At 33.9% G+C, this 22634-nt stretch overlaps 1 protein-coding gene across 1 annotated transcript; it reads right to left on the reverse strand.

Moving 5' to 3' along the window:
• Positions 1 to 8607: 8607 nt before the first annotated feature.
• Positions 8608 to 22358, reverse strand: LOC110093121 (cyclin-C1-1). The gene is made up of 9 exons (XM_020817911.2): positions 22235 to 22358; positions 22045 to 22151; positions 21457 to 21496; positions 16021 to 16065; positions 15365 to 15483; positions 15144 to 15258; positions 9843 to 9887; positions 9176 to 9323; positions 8608 to 8910 (listed from the first exon to the last, which is right to left on the reverse strand). Exons 1-9 carry the CDS (start codon positions 22264 to 22266, stop codon positions 8770 to 8772), a joined length of 792 nt encoding a protein of 263 aa, XP_020673570.1. The 5' UTR covers positions 22267 to 22358; the 3' UTR covers positions 8608 to 8769.
• Positions 22359 to 22634: the final 276 nt, after the last annotated feature.

The following is a 22634-nucleotide window of genomic DNA, read 5'->3' on the forward strand; positions in this document are numbered from 1 at the left end:
TGTGATAATCGCATATATATTTATTATTACGGATGTTACATTTGGAAATCATTTGGTCATCGAACATATGCTTTGAAGCTTCCAAACGTGCTTCGGACTTTCGAATTGGACCCATTTGGGCTTGATTTGGATCGAATTTGGTGTCGATGGGTTCATTTTTTCAAGATGTTCAGTTCGACTATAAGTTTGTTGAAATCGGAGTTTGGATGGTCCTAAAATTAATTTCGGAAGTTGTCAATTCAACTTTGGCTCAAGATTCGTGACCGATCAAATAGTTTTTTTTTAAAATATATCAACAATATATAAAGTATTCATGTGATGTGTCTTTTTTTTGCTGAGGAATAATAAGTGGAATTCATTTTCATAATAATTTTTTGCTCAGAAATTTTTTTCCTTAAGATCAGCATCCCTTAGCAAACTATAATTCATTTGCTATAGTATTGTAATTATCTTGTTATCTAGAAAGACTTAGACATTTTTTATAGTAAGTATTATTAAATATTAATATGTAATTTTATTTATATTATTTAAATATAATTAATTTTTAGTGTTAAATCTCAAGTGAAGCCTATAAATAAGAGATTAGAGAATGAACATGTGATAATAATAATTATAAAAAAAAAACATATACTCCAAACTAGACTTATTCTTATAAAAATCCTATTAAAATTTAATTTTTGGTGCAAGAAAGAAGTAAAACAGAAATCATAATTGAAGGAGCCTCATGACCGAGTAATTATTGTATCCGGACACCGAACGCGTCCAAAGTCCAACAACAAAGCGTCACATCACTTGGGTGGTCGGTACCAAGCACTCGGTATTGCTCGGTATTTGTCCGGATTTCTGATTTTTTATCTGAATGTAATAACTTTTCCTCATGACCCAGGCTAAAGTGCAACACCGCTACACCTATCAATAGCCAATTCAATTATTTTCAAAAAACATAGATAGGTGGCTCTTTTCTCATGTACTGGTGGGGGCATAATTATGTGAGATTGTGGATATATATGATTTCTAGTAGCCTCCCCTAGATGAAACTTATTCTATCCCTCTAACTACTAGTCTTGACTTTTATTTTTATGCGTAGCAAAACGGTTTGTACTTTTTTATTTAAAACATGTTCATTAATGAAATTTTACTATCAAAACTAATAGTGTATTGATTTTTATGCATGATTTAAAAATAGATTATATGGCAAAAGTCCGAAGAAATTGGTGGCCTGACAGAAATCCGACAACGAATAGTGGTCGAGGAGAAGCTTGGTGGCAAAAGAGAGATCATATTTCTCTTTCTTCTTCCTCTTCTTTTTCCCTTCTTTTTGTAAAGAATGTGAAGTCTATTTATAATTTTTTGTGAGTAACATGATTGGTAAATAAGGAGAAAATCAAGGACATTTTGGGAGTGTTTTTAATGGATGGCCAACATTGATTACACTTATCATCGACTATTTATCACGCATTTGAGTCTCTTAATGATATCAGAATTCAGTGATCTTGGGCTCGTTGGATTCAACTCGTTGAGTCGCTCGATTCGACTATACACATGTTACATTTGGAAATCATTTGGTCATCCAACTTATGCTTTGAAGTTTCCAAACATGCTTCAGACTCTCGATTTGGACCCATTTGAGTTCGATTTGGATCGAATTTGGTGTCGATGGGTTCATTTTTTCAAGATGTTCAGTTCGACTATAAGTTTGTTGAAATGGGAGTTTGGATGGTCCTAAAATTAATTTCGGAAGTTGTCAATTCAACTTTGGGTCGAGAAAGTTGAAGATTTTCTTCCTTTGATGGATAACCTGCACAAAAAATTTACTGGTTGGAAAGCAAATCTTTTGTCTTCTGCTGGGCGTTTGCAGTATCTTAAGTTCACTATTCAAAATAATATTGCCTACTGGATTAGGGGCTCAATTTTGCCAAAGACTGTCTACAAGTTTTTCAAGAAAACTTGTTCTCGTTTTCTGCTTTTTGGGGACATTGATTGCTCTCATAAATTATATATGGTGTCTTGGGAAAATGTCTGCAAGCCTAAAGATAAAGGTGGGCTAGGTATCCCATCTCTTGGTGCACTTCAATTTGCCTTTAATTGTTCTGTGATTTATAGAATGTATAATTGTACTTCTCCTCTCTCCACCTGGTTTTTGGCACATTATTTATCACCTTGGAGAGCTTCTAGACCTAATGATAGCAAATTCTGGGTTTCTGTTTGTAACACGGCTGCTATTGTGAAGCATAATTTTAAGTTTATCATAACTCCTAATGCTCCCATTTCTGTATTATGGGATCATTGGTGTTTTGATCTTACTCTTTCTGAGTATGTGCCTGATGTTTCTCTGGATTGCTTCTCCCTCCCTCGGCTTCAAAATTTCATTTCTTCTGGGGTGTGGTTTTTCCCTGATGATGTTCCACAGGATTTGAGAGTTGCTATCTCTAGCCTTCCGATTTTACAAAATGCTGATAATTGTCTGGTTTGGAAAGGCTGCGACAAGGTTAATTTTAGAGAATTTATTGAGGAATTCTATTACTTTTTGCCGGATTGTCCTTGGTGTAAGCTTGTTTGGCACAAGAAACATATTTTGAAACATTCTGTGTATGTTTGGCTTGCACTTGTTGGTGGTTTAAAAACTCAAGACGCTCTGATATCCAGAAATATTTTTGTGCCGACTATTTGTTCTTTATGTCACTCAGCTTCTGAAAATGTCAATCATCTTTTCTTTGAGTGCTCCTACTCTTTTTCTATGCTTAATTCTCTGTTACCTGGCACTAGAAGTTTTCTTTTTAGACCTACTATTATTCAACTTCTTCAATGGCTGGAGTCTGATTCCTCTGGATCTAAAACGACTAAGAATTTTTTTATGCTGATGGTTTGTTGCATCATATACCATCTTTGGAGGGAGAGAAACAATAGAAGATTTGGTAATGTATTTCTCAGCTCTACTTCTTTGCTGTCTATTATTAAAAGGAGAATCTATGGGAAGGTCGCTAAATGGAAAAATTCTGATGTCCTTTTGGAAAATTTATGATGTTTGGAACATCTATTCTGGATCTTCAGTTGATGTATATTGGCTAGGTTGGTTAATAACCAGGACAATGATGATGCTCCAAATGCTGTTTTCGAGATCTAATTTCCCCTTGGACGACCTACGGGCAACCAGGGGTTGGTTTTTTGGCTTAACCTTCTACTATCCTGAGTCCTGGTTATTCACATTATGGAGCTCTTCAGTGGTTATTTTTATCTGCAGTTCCTCTAGCTGTGTTACTCTGTTTATTTCAGGTGCTCGCTCCATCTCTCCCTGGTGGCTGGCTGATCTTCTTCCTGGTCCGATGCGGATGGGGATCTTGTTATTTTGGGTGGTTCGGAACTCTGGCTCTTTCTGTTCTGCTATCTCTAAGCTGGTGCTGTCTTTGTTTATTTTTTGGGTTTTTGGGCTATTATGGTCTATTCCAGCTTCTTTTTGTATAATTTTGCTTGATTGGGTGGTTTAGTTTGGTTTTTTTATTACTTTCAGCCTTCATAAGTTTTTGTTTTTGCTTATGAATGGTTATCTTTACTTGTAATCACCTTTACTTGTAACCTCCTTTTTCTTTAATATATGGGCTTTTGCCCCAAATTTCCAAAAAAAAAAAAAAAACTTTGGCTCGAGATTTGTGCCCGATCAAATAATTTTTTTAAAAAAAATATGTCAACAATATATAAAGTATTCATGTGATGTGTCTTTTTTTTGCTGAGGAATAATAAGTGGAATTCATTTTCATAATAATTTTTTGCTCAGAAATTTTTTTCCTTAAGATCAGCATCCCTTAGCAAACTATAATTCATTTGCTATAGTATTGTAATTATCTTGTTATCTAGAAAGACTTAGACATTTTTTATAGTAAGTATTATTAAATATTAATATGTAATTTTATTTATATTATTTAAATATAATTAATTTTTAGTGTTAAATCTCAAGTGAAGCCTATAAATAAGAGATTAGAGAATGAACGTGATAATAATAATTATAAAAAAAAAAAACATATACTCCAAACTAGACTTATTCTTATAAAAATCCTATTAAAATTTAATTTTTGGTGCAAGAAAGAAGTAAAACAGAAATCATAATTGAAGGAGCCTCATGACCGAGTAATTATTGTATCCGGACACCGAACGCGTCCAAAGTCCAACAACAAAGCGTCACATCACTTGGGTGGTCGGTACCAAGCACTCGGTATTGCTCGGTATTTGTCCGGATTTCTGATTTTTTATCTGAATGTAATAACTTTTCCTCATGACCCAGGCTAAAGTGCAACACCGCTACACCTATCAATAGCCAATTCAATTATTTTCAAAAAACATAGATAGGTGGCTCTTTTCTCATGTACTGGTGGGGGCATAATTATGTGAGATTGTGGATATATATGATTTCTAGTAGCCTCCCCTAGATGAAACTTATTCTATCCCTCTAACTACTAGTCTTGATTTTTATTTTTATGCGTAGCAAAACGGTTTGTACTTTTTTATTTAAAACATGTTCATTAATGAAATTTTACTTTCAAAACTAATAGTGTATTGATTTTTATGCATGATTTAAAAATAGATTATATGTGTAGAGAAGCTATGCCATATTTTATTTTTTTCTATGCTTAATTTAACTATGTAGTTAGCAGTGATGTATGTTCTATTGAGAGTGTTGATAGAGAGACCATATATAATCATATCTAATTTTTAGTAGTGTTGCGTCCTGGGATATTCGTGGCGGTAGAGAAATATAAAATTAATATCCTAGCTTTGTACAAATATCCAACACACAAGCAGATAAAAGAAAGGGTGTAGCGTTCATAACATACACCAGAGCTTTTATCTGGAAACCCCTGAAAAGGGGAAAAAATCATGAGGCCTAGCCAGTTTGAATGAATCCATTAGTGTTTGTAGTCAATTACAAATGAGGCACTTTCTTAAGAGGAAGGTCTTGGCTCGATGTAGCAAATATACATCATACATAGTATATTACACGGTGGGAGTTTGATGAATCAATGTTGACATATTTATTTGGGGCGGCAAAATCATAGTCGGCGAGTGATGTATGTCGGAAGAACCATACTCGGCAGGTGACGGAGGTCGGAAGGACCGTAGTCGGCGAGTAAATAAATGGTTTGTACTTTTTATATATAATCAAATATGATGTCTAGTAGCCTCCCCTAGATGGAACTGGTTCTATCCCTCTAACTTCTAGTTTTGAGTTTTATTTTTGTGTAAATAAACGGTTTGTACATTTTATTTAAAGCATTTTCATTAATGAAATTTTACTTTCAAAACTAATAATGTATTGATTTTTATGTATGATTAAAAAATAGATTATATGTGTAGAGAAGCTATGTCATATTTTATATTTTTCTATGCTTAATTAAACTATGTAGTTAGCATTGATGTACTTTCTGTTGAGATTGTTGATAGAGAGACCATATATAATCATATCTTAGTAGACTCCCCAAGATGATGATGATTCTATCCCTCTAACTTATAGCCTTGATACTTATTTTTATGTGTAGCAAAATAATTTATAATTTTTATTTAAAACATGTTCAGAAATGAAATTATACTTTTCAAGACTAATAGTGTACTGATTTTTATGCATGATTAAATAATATATTTTCTATGCTTAATTTAATTATGTAATTGGCTAACAAATATGTAAAATATTGATTTACTAACACTGTATGAATTTGCTATTACAGTAATGATTTACTGTTATGGTACTGTATTTTTTTGTTACTGAGCTCATGTTTTATATAATTGAATATGTGATATAAGATAATAATACTAATATTGGTATAACTGAGCATACTGTGTACACTCTTATGCAATTAATGAATAGTACTATACTGTATTGTTATGGATTTTAACATTTTTCCTAAGTACTTTCACTTTACTGTTTTGTATAATTTCTTTAATATTTGATTAGTATTGCTATGATGTATGATTTAAGAATGAATATTTACTACTTTTCTGCTTTGACATCCGTGCTGCACTGTTTTATCGGGTTTATTATTTCAATATATGTTTCATTATTTTTACACAGATTCACGATCGTATTGACTGCTACCGTTATGAATCAAATGCTTTGAGTTAAATAATAGAATTTTGATGACCTGTTTGGTGTTTTATGCTCATTATATGTGGTTTAATGATTTCGAGCTAAGGAAAAGGACCAAAAGTGTGAGACTGGTCGAATATAAGATTATTTAGATTTTACTATTGTTTTGTCTTTTAGTTATTTTTTTTGTTGTCAGATAGCATATTGTAGATGTATAACTCCTAGTTATTGTATATGATTTTTGGAGAAATAAATATAGATGTATATTGATATTTTGATCAATAATTTTGTTTCAACTGGTATTTTATTAATGGAAGAAATTATACAGCTATGGTTATTATTATTAAAAGATAAAAGATACAATTCATTCTAATTTATATTTTTTATGCTCATTATATGTGGTTTAATGATTTCGAGCTAAGGAAAAGGACCAAGAGTGTGAGACTGATCGAATATAAGATTATTTAGATTTTACTATTATTTTGTCTTTTAGTTATTTTTTTGTAGTCAGATAGCATATTGTAGATGTATAACTCCTAGCTATTGTATATGATTTTTGGAGAAATGAATATAGATGTATATTGATATCTTGATCAATAATTTTGTTTCAATTGGTATTTTATTAATGGAAGAAATTATATAGCTATGGTTATTATTATTAAAAGATAAAAGATACAATTCATTCTAATTTATATTCTAGGACGTGACAATATGACTAATATAAGTATATAATATGATTGATAAGACTGATACGAGGGCTTATATATATATATATATATCATTTTTATTATTATATAATTAGATATCCCAATATGATTTGTCCCTAAACATATACTTGAGTGAATTCAGCCTTAGTTTATAATTTGTTTAAGAAAATTTCCTTTGAACTATTCAAGATATGCTTGAATAATCCCTTACTCCTCACTAAACAATCAACAATAACAACAACATCAAGCCTTTATCCCACTATATGGAATCAACTACATGAATGTTTTGTCTCCATTGCATCATGTTAAGAGTCAAATTCTCATTTAAATCTCATAAAAAATGTCATTTCTAATATTTTCTAACCATGTCTTTTTAGGTCAACCTCTAACTTTCTTCACATAAGTCAAATCCAATACATCTACTCTCCTAACCGAGTCATTGAAAGACCATCGTTTGATATGATTAAACCATCTAAGGCGACTCTCTCTAATCTTATCTACCATTAGAGCTACTCCAACCTTTTCATGTATATGCTCGTTTCGTATCCTGACTCTAAGAGAGAATTTTTGTGCATCAACTTTATTCTTAAAAATATGAATCAACACACTTATTCTCCACTCATCTGACATCTTTTTAATCTTTAAAATAATATTAAAAATTTAATAAGCAAAGAAATTCTTACATCTCCTAAGCATTTCCACACCTATATTAAAATATTATCAAATCCAAGAACTTTTTCACACTTTATTTTCTTTAAACCTCTCTAACTTTAGTTTTTATAATACACCTATACAAATAAAAATTTATATTTTCATTAAGGATGCAAGGTTCATTAAAATCAATCGTACTCTCACAATCTTTATTACAAAACTTAGCCAAATATCTTATCCCCTTTGTTGAATGTCCTATTCTAATAAAAGCGATTTTTAATCTTCATCCTTAATGCACTCATAACTAAATGATCATCTATGTAAATTTTAAAATTACTTCTTCAAACCTGAAGATGTTATTTATTAGTCTTTGATAACATACTCCTACATTCTTCTACCCAAATGGTTAAACTTGATAGCAATGAATTCCATCAACTATCACAAAACTTATGTTCTCTTTACAAGTCAAATACTTCTTGATCTAATTATTACAAAAATTTATGTATTGATGAAGCTTTGCATTGTAGAATAACCTACAATTGTAGCAATCTTTCTTCCAAGCTTATTGATTTTCTTTAGGTCTATACCCATACTCCACTTGTACTTATGATTTTTGACCATCGACATATTAAAAATCTAATCCGAATATAGAACTTCCCAACCAAATCTAACTACAAAAAACTTATCCACTTCATCTTTAATCTACCATATTTCTTCAAGCTAACTGAGCTTTCAGTAGCCCACAAGAATCACCCAAATCCACCACAAGCATTTGAAATAGCTCCCAAACAAAAACATCAATGATATTTCTTAATACTCACCGTTGCTTAGCTTGATTGGTGGTGGACAAGTACGGTTAGGAACCCTACACCCGTGCTCGATTCCCCTCGAGCAGCAGCACCTCTTAAGTGGGGCCCAATCAAGCACGGGCCAAGAGATTTCTAGGTTGGGTGCCTCTTCTAGATCAGCCGAGGAATAGTCACGCCACCAAGCACCCTTTCACTGCGGATGTATAACCCGTTCCAAAAAAAAAATTCTTGATAATAGGATCAGCTCATTTCTAAATTTACATTCAAGTTACATTTGGAATAACTTTTCAGCACTATATTTTCATTGTTTTCAAAATAAAATTGTACTTTAAAAATAGGAAAAAAATTGTCCCAAACAAAATCTAAATGAAGAAACCTAACACAAAAGGTCTAAAGTAAAATTCTTTTACTTACTCCGAGTTATACAAAGCATTTCCCTTTTATTTATTAGCATGTAATGATATTCCTTGCGCACAACAGTCACAAGTCACAAGTAATTTTCTACAAGGAATTAAAGGGAATAGAAAGATCATGGCTTTGGTGTCAACTTATGCAAAGCAGCATTGATCTTCTCATCTGAAATTCCTTTGAAAGATTCAGCCATACCTTTAAAGGACTCAACCCTGTAGAAATCGTAGAAGTCCAAGATCTCTATTGCAATATTCTTCACCTGCAGACCATCAATATATTTATTTACATAAGTATATATAAATATATATAATATCAGAATTTAATTTTAGATATTACAACAAAAATACTATACATTAATAAATATAAACATAATAAAAAAGATTATGAGAAATCATAAGCATGTGTGTATAGATATGTATATAAAGTTTGCCCATTCTAATATAAAAGTTATCAGAATATCCTGATAAAAATATTTTTTGAAAAGATATATTAAAATTAAGCAAAGGAAAATTTATGTTACTTACCACATTCATGTCCACACGTAGCTCCTCAAACCATGCGGTGGTTTCTTTGTCTTTGAGAACGCTTGCAATGTAGATGCAGGCAAGTGCAATCATATATGGCGGATGGATGAGGATAAGATCCATCTTGTAGGTATCATTGACAAGGCCCCTGCATGCCGTGGCATGTTTTTGTTAATGCATAACGTAGTTTTAATTGTAGGGTGTATATAACCCGTTTAAACTTCTGTCAAAACTTTGAACGATTAAGGCTCTGTTTGTTTTGAAGGAATTGCAACAGAGGAAAATGCAATGAAATTAGTTTTCAACTACTTAAAACAATAACAACACCATCAAGCCTTTATCCCACTACATGGGATCGGCTACATAAATCTTTTTTCTCCATTGTGTCCTATTAGAGTCAAATTTTCATTTAAATCTAATAAAGAAATATCATTTTTAATATTTTATAACCAAGCCTTTTTAGGTCTATATTTATCTTTCTTAATAAAAGTCAAATCTCATATCTCTACTCTCCTAACCGGGTTATCAAAAAGCCGTCATTTTATATGACCAAACCATTAAGGTGACTCTCTAATCTTATCTTCCAGTGGAACCACTCCAACCTTCTCACATATAATATATATATATATATATATATATATAAGAAAACATTTAGGTGATAACTTACCAAGAGATATGAGTGAGATCTGTCATACCAGCATCCTGTAATAACCTGGCCAAAGAAACTGAATTTAATGGCCTCGCAGGAAAAATGTATTTCTGCAAATTTAATGTCACAACCAAATGAAATAACCTCTATAATAGCTTTCCAATGAAGAGAAATATATGCGTTTTATACAAATCATTTACTATCTATAATCCGTCTTTATCACATGTGTGAAGCAAAACAAGTTCTCAATGGCATCCTTCACCATTATTTCTACTAAGCACAGTAAGACTTTTGATTTAGTCCCACTAAAAATAGATAAAAATTATGTTGGCCTAAAAATACTAAGTGGCAAATCCTCATTCTTAGGCTGCAATTAAGCCAAAAACATAATCTAGCCCAACTGTGATCCCACGTTGATTTACACTCCAAAAAATAATATCAAACCTGATGGTTCGGTTTGAATCAAGTAGCAAGGTTTAAGAGCAGGTGATCCTCACAGTGCCTATTAAGTGATTAATTGAGTCTTGGTGCATGCTAATTTATGAATCTGTGTTTGAAGGAGTGATGGCAGATGTGAAGTGCTCCTATATGTGAGAGAATTTTGTTAAGGCATATGATACTTTGGCTTTTTAGTATGACATCAAATAGTTAAAAAATGTTAGTATAAAAATAACACATGATTTGCTCTCACTTGATGTTTTTTATTAAATTTAGATGAGAAATTGACTCTTAACATGATACCACTCAACACATCCTTAAATGGTAGGTGACTAAAGGTGTGGTGGGTCCCAAGTGCGGCTTTTCAAATTCCAAGGGTGACTTTTCATATCCCAACAAGGGTGGCTTTTCATGCCCTAGGATAGTTTTTTTATCTCAAGGGTAGTTTTTCATGTCCCGAGGATTGCTTTTCATATCTCAAGGGGGGTGGGCCCAAATCTGCTAATCCCGTAACAATACTCCCCTCCTAAACCAACACCTTATCCTAAAGATGGAAGGATTGAAATTACTTCTTAATCACCTCATATGATTCTCATGTAGCTTCATAATCAGGTAGATCCCTCCATCGAACTAGGACCTCCTTTGCTCCTGTCATCCCTTGTTGTATTCCAACGACCTCCATAAGTTCCAAAATCACCTCCATGTCCTCCTTCAATGTTGCAAGTAGTGAGAAAGAGGGTGTGTGATCTTTGATAGCACGCCCATTGATGATGATGCTGGTAATCTCAAAAGATAGGCTACTTCCCCAATGCGCTCTGTCACCTCATAAGGCCCGAACATGGTGATAGCTTCTCATTCTTCCTCTTGACCAGTGTCTTATGCCGGTATGGTCTTAGTTTCAAATAAACTCTATCCCAAGCTCGAACTGTACTTCTCGTTTGAGTTCATCTACCTTCTTTTTCATAAGTTGTTTATCTCTCAACATATGCCCTTTGCGTTCTGCTAGTAACTTGTCTCTCTCTCCTCCAAGTACTGATCTATATTGGATACTGGTGTAGTGCTCTGCCCATATTGCATCAAATGAGATGGATCACTCCCATACAAAATCCTAAAAAGGATAGTCCGTGCGGCTGTGTGAAAAAATGTATTATACCAATACTCCACTCATACATAGTATTAGTGTGTCAAATGCAAAACAACGCAAGTATGTCTCCACGCTCATGTTGATCACTTCTGTTTGGCCATCCATCTGTGGGTGATATGTTATGCTCCTTTTCAGGATTATCCCTTGCATCTGGAATAACTCCTTCCAAAAATGGCTGAGGAACACCTTGTCTCTATTTAATACTATAGATTCAGGAATATCATGTAAGCATACTACCTCTTGAATAAAGACCGTGGAAATTGAGATGGCAGTTTAGGGATGTTATAGTAGAATGAAATGGGCATACTTGCTCAGTCGATCTACCACCACTAGTATCACTAAATATCCATCCGAGCGTTACAAACCCTCAATGAAGTCCATCGTAATTTCCTCTTAGACCTTATCAGGTAAAGCTAAAGGTTACAGTAACCCCCCCCCTAAGGTTCCTCGACCCTCTTAGCCAAGGCGTCTGCTGCTTTATTTTCTAAGCCTTGTCGGTACAAGATTTCAAAATCATATCCAAGCAACTTGGATAGCCATCTCTGATACTCCTTAGTAACCATCCGTTGTTCCAATAAAGATTTTAAACTCCTCTGATCCATCCTGACTATAAAATGTCTCCTAAATAAATAGAGTCGCCACTTTTGAATAGCCAAGATAATCACCACCAGCTCTCGTTCATACACGTACTTGAGCCTTGCCATGACTATGAGCATCTGGTTGAAATATGTAATAGGCCTCTAGTCTCACATGAGTACTACTCAAAGCCTATAACCTGACGCATCTGCCTCCACCACAAATAGTATCCCAAAATTTGGTAGCACCAGCACTGGTACATTGATAATAACTTTCTTCAACTCCCAAAAAGCTTGTGTCGCTCCCTCCCCCCCATTTGAGCTATCATTCTACAATTGTTATGTCAAAAGGTCCCACAATGGAGTCGTATCCCTTCACAAATTTTCTGTAGTAATCGTTGAGCACTAAGAACCCACACAATTTCTTAAGTTCTTGGGGCATGACCTTGGACTAGTTAGCTGACACCCTCTCTCTGGACACCACGTGTCCTAAATACTCCACCTATGACTGACCGAACAAGCACTTTTTCTAATTGGCAATCAACTGATGTTCCATCAAGGTATCCAATATTGTCTTTTAAGTGTTCCCAGTGTTCTGTTCTATTCTTTTGTATGCCAATATGTCATCAAAGAATATCAAGAACAACCTTTTGAGATATGGCTAGAACACTCGGTTCATGAGGGATTGACTGGAGGAAGCGACATTGGTGAGACTCAAGAGCATCACCAAGAACTCGTAGTGCCCCTCATGTGTCCTAAAAGCCGTCTTGTGCACATCAGCTGTCTTCATCCTAATTTGATGGTATCCCAACTTCAAATCAATCTTAAAGAAGATCAATGCTTCAAATAACTCACCAAACAGTTCATTAATCACTAGAATAGGAAACTTATCAGGCACAATTTTTTTGTTCAGAGCCCTTTAATCAAAACTAAATCTTTAATTGTCATTCTTCTTCAAGGCCTCTCACTAGGTCTAATGATCCATGCTTCAAGAATTTCCTTGATCAGCCTCTATATCTTCTTTCTGAATTTAGGGGTATTGGTATGTTTGACTCCTATAGGATAGGTCCCCTCCTTTAGAGTGATGTTGTGCTCATGCTCTCATAGTGGTGGTAACCAAATAGGTTGTTGGAATATGTCCTGAAACTACTACAGAATTTACTGGACCCCATTGAGATTTCCCCAGTCTCTTGCTCTTAGACCCCTTCTATGCTCTATAACTCCACCAAGCACCTCACCTTGGATTGTTCTGAGCGTGATTTTAAGTGACACTATGGTTTTGCATAAGCTAGCATCCTCTCATAGCACTGCCTTTTTTCCCTCTACCTGAACCTCCATGGTCAGAGATTTTCAATCCACCTTCATTTCTCCCATGGTCTGTAGCCATTTCATCACCAGAATCACATATGTACATCCAAGTCTAGGGGAAGGAAGTCTTCCATAACCTGAATATCTTGTAAAGTCATCACCACCCTCTTACATATCCCCCAACTCCTCTCTTATGAGGACATCAACAGGAGATTATGGCACGTCAATTAGAGGAAGCATCGTAGATCGACGACTACGATTAGGAGTCTTTATTTGTGATGCATTTTATGTATTTCTTTTATTTAAGTTCTAGCTTTTACCATTGTACCCCTGAAAGGGATTAGTTTGTGTTGTAGCCTAGAGGGCAATTTTAGTCTTTGAGTCTTTTATTCCTTGAGGCCTTTATATGAAGGCCATATCTTTTGTATTGGTAAGATAATGATTTTGAATGAAAATTTCGCCACTTATTCCTTTTCTTTGTTGTGAGATCTTGAGAGAGGAGAGAACCCTAAGTGAGGGCCAAGCAATTCCCGTCAGCCACCGGTAGAGTCTGGGCTCGCAGCTTGTATCTGTTCTTATTCATCATTTCCTCCTCTTCCCCATATCGCCGGCTACCTACCTCCTCCCTTTTTCCTGCCAAACCCTATCACTCCACCCAAACCCGCTGGCTAAGCCCCTTCCCCATCCCAAACCGCCGGCCAACCTTCATCAAATCCCCACCGCCAGCCAAGCCCCCTTCCCCCGCCTAATCATCGGCCCGATCCCCTCCCCCTTCCTCTACCTGCTGGCCAAAAAACTCTAGCATTGCCGCCAGGCACCCTACCAATTCTCCAAGGCTCCAATTTCCAATCATCCACTTATTACTTTCCTAATTTAGTTCAAAGCAATTTGGGAATTTCAATTTTGAATTTCAAATTAATAGAAAAAGAACACATCACCCAATTCAGAAACTTGATTAGATTTGATGTGGGGTTGATTAAGCCTCATTATGAAAATGATGAATAATCTAATATAAATATTTTAAATTTATTATGATTTAATAATATATTAATTATTAATTAATAAATTTTAAAAGTATCAAGAAAGTTTTAAAGCTTACAAGGATAGACTCAACAATTAAAATATAAAAACATCAAGCAAAAATGAACGACAAAGCATATATCTGTTTAATGGCACTCAATGATAAAGAACTACATCAGGTAAATGAACTTCTATCCTATGATGAATTAAATGATGCCTGGTTTAAGTTGGCTGATCCATTTATCAATCTAAAGAAGAATTATCGTACTTAGAAGAAAAATCATACTAATTTGTACTCACATCATTCTGATATTCAAGTTGAACTTCTATATGTTAAGAAGGAAAATGAATCACTAGCACACAAATCCTATTTATGTGATAAGCTTTCTAGAGAAAAAATAATAATGAAAGCAAAGATTGATTATTTGGACAATAATGCTAATAGAAAATCTAGCTCAATCATCACAAATACTAGACATCATAATAGAAAAAGCACACATCACCCAATTCAACATTGTAAATATGCAAATGTTAGAGTTAAATGCAAATCTTGTAGTAGATTAGGACATATTTTAAAAACTGCAGAGGTAGAACCACTAATAAATCATCCCAGTTTGTTTGGATTGCTAAGCTCACATGTGCATCTGAAAACAAAACACAGTTCTCAAGATTATTGAAAACTTATTCAAATTTTAGGTGGCTGGCTCCCCAATAAGAAACAATGGCAAGCACTAGAACAAGATCAACAATCATACAAATTTCAATAGGACAATTAAAGTTTGTGCTAAAACAACAGTATAAATGCACTTCTAATAATCCGTTGCAAGAACTTACTGAAGTAATGGACGATAAGGATGAAAAACAACCAAATAATAGTCAAGGGCTTCGAGGAGTTTCATTTCCATTTCAAGAATGTCTTTGATCTCACAACGGTACTTCTCATCAGTACCTGTTATAAACAAAAATTAGTTCAAGCACCCAAATACAGATGTTAAGGATTGCAAGAGAAATGTAATTATTAAGATTCATGCATAGAAGAAATAAAAAAAACTTACAAATCTTTTTAATATAAAAAACTAGCAATCGAGCCTGTACAGTGCTCTCCTCTGCTTTTGATGCCAAGTACAAGCAAGTCGTTGTAACTAACCGAGGATCATACTCTGTCAAGCTTTTTCTGTAAAAAGGATGAAAATGAGAAAATGTAAGAGTTGCAAGTGGATCTTAGATAACTAGTCAAATTATCATATATCTAAAGTCACACACATCGCCAAAAACTATTACATAACTAACAACAAAATTGGAAATATGCAGATAGTTGATTTATATATGCCCATTAATATACTCAAAAGTCAATTTAAGTACCAGAAGCTAGATTAATAGGCCTACTCGAGCATGCCATCGTATTCTTTCTTAGCTTGCAAAACATCAACATAATATTTTTAGCAACATGAAAGAACGTTTTCCTTCTTATGTCTGATAAATGAACTAACTCAAGCTACCAAAGAATGTACATAGATGCACTAACTTTTTTTATTTATTTTTTGCATGAACACTAAATGACAATTTCAGATGCTTCTTTCGAACTTAAACTAATATGATGCCAATGATAACATCACTGATAAAAAAAATAGAGGAAAATAATTTAATGCAAATTAATACTATGTACAGAACATGAAAGCTATAAAAAATAAATTGTATTATTAGAAAGTACCTGGTATACACACGTCTGAAATAAGTAACGGCAGTAGCTATAACCCTGAAAGATAGATGAATGAAAAATAAATAAAAAATAAAATCTTTCACCCCACCCAAATCATTAATAGCATGCCAATACGTGATGCAATCAAATATAACTCCTAAACCAAAAGACTTGAATTTTATGGAAATTTTCATAACATTTTATGTGGAAAGTTGTAAAAAAACAATTCGCATTGAAATTTAAACATTACAAGTATGCAATGCCTCACTTTGACTCAATTACCATTTGTGGTTTGGGTTCTGCTTAATCCTCATAGACATTAAAAGAAGCAGTTGGGTGATGGACCGATGGACCGGCCGATTTGATTGGGAAGGAATTGGGAAGTTTTCTAATCAAGAGAGAGAAATTTAAGAAGGTTCTTAATCAAAGGGGAATTATTTAGAAAAGTTTTAATTATAATTGGGAGGGAAATATTTGGGAAGAGATCAGATTTGAATTTAAATATGCGAGGGAATTATTTAGAGAAAGGGTGCTAATTTGGAAGAGAATTAGAGGAGCCTATTTAAGGCTAACAATATGGTGATTTTAGGAGTATGTTTTGAGTTTGTCGAAATTAGAATTTCTTATGTTGTGAGGGCTCTATCCTCTGACTAGGGATTTGAGAGAGTTGGATCTTCCTCTCCAATTGAAGATCTAACTGTAACTTGCTATTTTCTTTCATATATCATACAATAAAAAGAGTTTTTTTTGTGTTTTTCTTCCTAATTTCTTATTATCGTTAGCTGATTTCGAGGAAATTGTATCCACTTCCTATCAAATTGGTACCATAGCACTTTTTGGGACCTATGGCGACAAAGAAGGTAGATTGGTTGGAAGGCAAAGTGGAGCAAATCAAAACCCGATTGGTGGAGAAGTTCTCAACTATCGAAGGAATGCTTTCATCCTTAAAAGGAAGACTTTCTAACCTAGAGGATATGATGAAGAAAATATTGGAGCTTCACACTCAACCGACAACATCGGAGGCAAGGGCATCGTTGACTGGACAAGGAAGTCGGGGAAACCCTAATATAGAGACAATGTGGGAGGATAGGGAGGTGAAAATTTTGAGGGAAGAGGAGATGCCACCTTTGGAGCCACTTCCAAGGAGGGGAAATGGTGAATGAGTGGGATTTTTGATGGAGCTACAGAATTTGCAAGGAGAAGAAGATGGGAAGAAGATAGAAGAACCAGACATCATTCAGCTACTCATACAGGCAAGGTTGTGAAAACCTGACTAGACATCGAAACGGAAGGAGAGATTCACGATTCGACTGGGGTCGAACTAGATGATATAATAAATAATAATATTATTAAAATTTAATTTAATTAATATATAATATAACAATCTAACCCTAAACCTCATAATTCTAATAATTTAAACCCATAATAATATGACAATCTAACTAAACAATTTTGAGAAAAATTGAGGCATTTTCACAAACACCTTAGATGTATTGAGCTACTTCTTGAGCATCATGCATGGCTAAATCCAAGGAATTTTCATACATGTTAGCTGACATTCCAGCAGTATTCTCATCCTGCATCAAATTATCAACCACTCCAAGAATGTTCCCGCCAAATATTAAACTGATTATTTCAAACCCACACATACAAATCATATAAAAAACTTAATTCATCATCCAAGACAACCTTTTGCTTTGACGAATCCTTCTTGCATACAGAAAAAATATAATGTAGTTTCTGTTATTAAATTGAAAGCTTAATTGGTTTATTTGATTGTTTCAGGGTCAATAAAGTCCCTGATGAAAATATTTAAGAAGATGCCTAATGCACATTCAAAAACTATATATAAACTTAGTAATTTAAAACAAAACAGTAATCTCAAATAAAGATGATAAAAATCTTTATCAAAACATAATCCAACTAGGAAGACAATGTTTGATATTAATTGATAACAGTTATATTGTTGAAGAAACGATTTAGCTTCATTCCTATGGTTTTAAATCCACAAAAGTGGCAGAAAGATATAGCAATATTTTAAAGAACAACGAAGTGAAGGTGAGCAAATGACAAACCTGTGATTTGTGCCACAGACAATGGGAGTACAACCTTGCTCGACAATGAAATGTGGCCACCGAATGGCTGAAGGAGCGCAACCTATGGCTGGCTATACACGAACGAAGGCGATGGCGAGCTGAGAGGAAACGAACGAAACTCATGGTTGGCTATACGCAAACGAAATAAAAACTATGAAAAACACGAGCAGAGCTTAGGGTTATACACTTATACGGTCTAAACATTTTGATTGATTTTGACCTTTCATTTCGCAATCAACGGCTGTCATTACGTTTGTTTTGAATCAGACGGTTCTTTCAAATCCAACCGATTTGACGGTTTTAAGGTCCAACTAGTAATTCAGCCGACTTTTTCCTAGTCAGCTGCTACTACGATTTTCAAAGTTAAAGGGACTGATTAGCCAGCCTGTTCCCGGTTCAACCAGTTGAATCAGCCGGTCTGGTCCGATTTTAATACCAACACCTACAATAGTGTCGAGATGTGTTCAAGCCAGTTCAAGGGTTGCAACCTCTGCGGAAACACGATCATGCTATCATTTTGAAGGAATGAGTCTCGCATATCAGTGTTCATCCGTACCATTCTCCCCAACTCCAAAAGGACGAGATGGAGATAATGATCAGGGAGATGCTGGAGGGAGGGATCATTCGACCCAATGACAGGCCATTTTTCAGTCCAATGCTTCAACAATTATTTCCTTCGTTCCACCTTGAGTATAAGGTGTCACTTTAGGAGGGGAGAATTAATGGATCAGCCAATTTGATTGGGAAGGAATTATGAAGTTTCATAATCAAGAGGCAACTGTTTAAGAATGTTCTTAATCAGAGGGGTATTATTTATAAAAATTTTAATATAATTGGGAGGGAATTATTTAAGGCAAGATATCTGATTTGAATTCAAATATGAGAAGGGATAATTTAGGGAAAGGGGGTTGATTTGTGATGGAATTAGGGGAGCCTATTTAAGGCTAACAATAGAGTGATTTTAGGATTATGTTTTGAGTTTGTTGAAATTAGAATTTTTTATGTTGTGAGGGCTCTAGCCACCCGGCTAGGGGTTTGAGAGAGTCGGATCTTCCTCTCCAATTGAAGATCTAACTCCATATTGTTGTCTTCTTTCATATATCTTACAATAAAAAAAAGTTTTGGTGTGTTCTTCTTCCAATTTTTTTATTATCGTTCGATGATTTCGAGAAATTGTATCCACTTCTTATCATTGGGTTCCACTAAATATTAAAATTATAAAACCTTGATCCAAGGTTTAAAATTGAGCAATTGGATATTGACACGTTTTTCTTCTGTGAGGTAAAGTGTAAGCCTCAAGCCATTTTGAGGTGTAAGCCTCAAAATCTAAAAATTGCGTAAAGTGAAAATAAATGTTAAAAGTAATTTTTTATATAATACCCAAATAATATGTTAAAAAATAACATATCAACTTTCTATTGAACTATGAAGTAATAAATTGGCATACATATGAAATAAAAAATTGCATAAGATGTAAAGCGACAAGTGATAATTTGCATGAAATAAAATTGAAATCCAAATATTACAAGAGAAAAATAATATGAAATATAGAAATTACATAAATGTATCATAGTTCAACTCCAAATTTCTTCTTTCTCGGTTTTCCACTCATCCACATTTAATTTCTAAAAAAAGCTAACATAATTGGCAACAACTCAGAAATCATCTGCACTATCATCACTGAGAGGTATTTATTTGAGTCGCTGTCATAACAAATAGGTATTTTCCCTACCTCATCCTATGGAGTTCAATGTCTCTCAATCTATTTCTTCTTCATTTATTTTAATCATCTTTCTCTTTCATCAATATTTATCATTAACATAAAAATGAGTATAATACTCCAATGGTGGTGGTGTGATGCTTTCAAGTGATTCTTAAAGGTGGCTACGATATAGGTGGCTACAACAAAGGCGATGGACTAGAGGTTGAGGCGGTTGAGAGGAAGTTGTTATAGCTTGGGGTGCATGAATGCATAATTCGTTCAGGGCTTTACTTTAGGATTTAGGTAAGTTTTAACAAAAAAATATATAAATCGGGTGAGGCATACGCCTCACGCCAATAAGGCGAGGCGTGCATCAAGGCGGGCCTCAGCCAAGCTGAGGCGCAAGCCTCATAAAAATGCTTGAAGAGTAAGTATCGAGGCGTGTTTCACTAAAATTGCGCTGAGTTGAGCCTCATATTGCGCAATTTTAAACAATGCCTTGATCTATACAAACATTGATAATTGATTTTTAACATTGCTCCAACCATAAACAAAAAGGCCATAGGTTTCTACAAATTGAAAATTAATTCTTTGTATTGATAATTGATCATCACTATTTGTTCCAACAATTTATAGCAAGTCTTATGAATCCTCATTTTCCATTCATTTTTATTAAATAATAATGACTTCTCCATATTAGCAACTCAAAAAAACGCATGAACCCCATCCATGCAATATTCGTACTAGCCAATGAGATAATCTGTACAAGTCAAATGAGATCTAAATAGTGAGTAAAAGCCCAAAATAATCTTTCAAATATTAGTAAATACCCAATTTAATCCCAAACAATGATAATATCAATTTAGTCCCCAACTATTAAAAAATGTCTCAAATTGGTCTCAAGGACAGAACTGACAGTTAACCCCAACAGTTAAATGTGATGATATTTTATGAGAGATTATATTATTATTTTTAAAAATTCTATTATTTATCATATTAAAATAAAATAAAAATCATAATGGAAGATAACCATATTTATTAATTATTCACTCTTGTTATTTAGTTTGTTAACTTTAATTATAATTTTTGTATTTATTTTAATATGATAAATAATAAAAAATATGAAAAAAATATAATATCATATACATCATAATACCCAAAATGTCCTCACATTTAATTATTAAGGTTAGTTTTACCTGTTACTTTTGGCCTTGGGACCAAATTGGGATATTTATTAATAGTCAGGAGATTAAATTGGGTCATCATGAAAGTCTGGGATTAGATTAGACATTTACTAATAGTCGGGAGACTATTTTGGGATTTTACTCCCTAAATAACTAAATATGCTTTCCTCACAGAGTCGCAGCCATAAACCATATTCTATGTCTAAAACACAACCCCAAAATTGCATCGCATTCATACCACTAATTTCAGTATCTTGCATCACGTGAAAGAATAACCAAGTCATAAATGGCATTGTCCCACTGAACTAAGTATAATACAAAAAAGAAAGAAAGAAACTGCTAGGGCTTGGACTATCAACAGGTAATGATAAAAATCTCAAGATTTACAATCTTAAGGCACATTATGTAATGCTCAAAAACAAAACTTGGGCAGTTATGCATCATTAGAAGCAGAGAAAACTCAAACCTTTGCCTCACTTTCACGTGTTGAGCAAGTTTCCATATGTCTGAAAAAATGTTCAAGCAAAATTAATAATGAATTGCATAAGCATCTCTTCACAATATAGAAGAAGATTGCATTTCTCTATAAACATATGCACCAATAAATTTGTGTTGTTAAAGCAACAAATTTGGTCCCCAAATAATAAGAACAGTTATTAATGTTATGGGTAAACAACAAGTACTAATGGATTAAATTGATCAAATAATATGTTTTTGTACATAAATTTACACGTATAAATAGTTATCAAACAGTTTGACATGCTAGCTACCTTCAACCTTACGAAGAAGGTAAACTATAAATTTGACGTATCAAGTGTCGATAATGGCATAAACACAAGAATTGTAAGCAGTGCTGTTCCAAGCTTATCAAGGGCAGCTAAAGCTCATAAAATTGCCAATAAAACACCAAACACGCTTATCATCCTAACCTAACAAGATGATCATCAAGAAAGGAAACTTAGGCTCCAAAAAATGAACCCAACCAAAGGGATTTAGAGTCCGGAACAGAAACCCTAGACACCTAAAACTTCTTGGCCGCAGGAAGAGGACTTACGGTTGGTCATGTGGATCTTTATGAGCTTGAACTCCTCAAGAGTTAGACCCCTCTCCTTGTCGATCGGGTGCACCACATCAATCTTATCCTGCTCAACAAGCTGCTTGCTGCCATGGTCGAAGAAAAACAGGTAAGAGACATTTTGATCCCGAAGAAACAGCAATGGAAATCGAGGACAAAGAAGTGCTACTAATGAGAAGAAGTCCAGAAATTCGCCGCCATTGTTTTTGGCTTTGGAATCCGGCGAAGCCCGGCGAATAGACAGATCGAGCTGGCCAAGTTTATGAAGGCGCAAAGTGGGCAGAGCAATTTACAGAAATAGTAAAGTTCAATATTTACTGATTTAAAATTTATTTATTTTTAATTTAAAATTTTAACTTGATTATAATTCATATTATTTTATAAAAATTTTTAATCATAATTATTTAACAAATTTCATGCTATCTATTGATTATCCAATATAATATTTTATTTTTATCATCTAAGATTTGAACCCGATAACAACATTATTTATTCGATCTTTTATAAGAATTCATTCTTAAGAGATATTTTGAAGAACATGTTGCATTATTTTTTTATTTTGAAGAACA

The sequence above is a fragment of the Dendrobium catenatum genome, unplaced genomic scaffold (assembly GCF_001605985.2).
Source record: "Dendrobium catenatum unplaced genomic scaffold, ASM160598v2 fragScaff_scaffold_216, whole genome shotgun sequence".
In the NCBI taxonomy this organism is placed as follows: Eukaryota; Viridiplantae; Streptophyta; class Magnoliopsida; order Asparagales; family Orchidaceae; genus Dendrobium; species Dendrobium catenatum.

Coding starts and splice junctions, on each gene's coding strand:
- LOC110093121 (XM_020817911.2), bottom strand. CDS start 22,266: ATGGCGGCGAATTTCTGGACTTCTTCTCATTA. Junction 22,152..22,234: donor TTCTGGACTTCTTCTCATTA/GTAGCACTTCTT, acceptor CGACCATGGCAG/CAAGCAGCTTGTTGAGCAGG. Junction 16,066..21,456: donor CACGTGAAAGTGAGGCAAAG/GTTTGAGTTTTC, acceptor TCTATCTTTCAG/GGTTATAGCTACTGCCGTTA.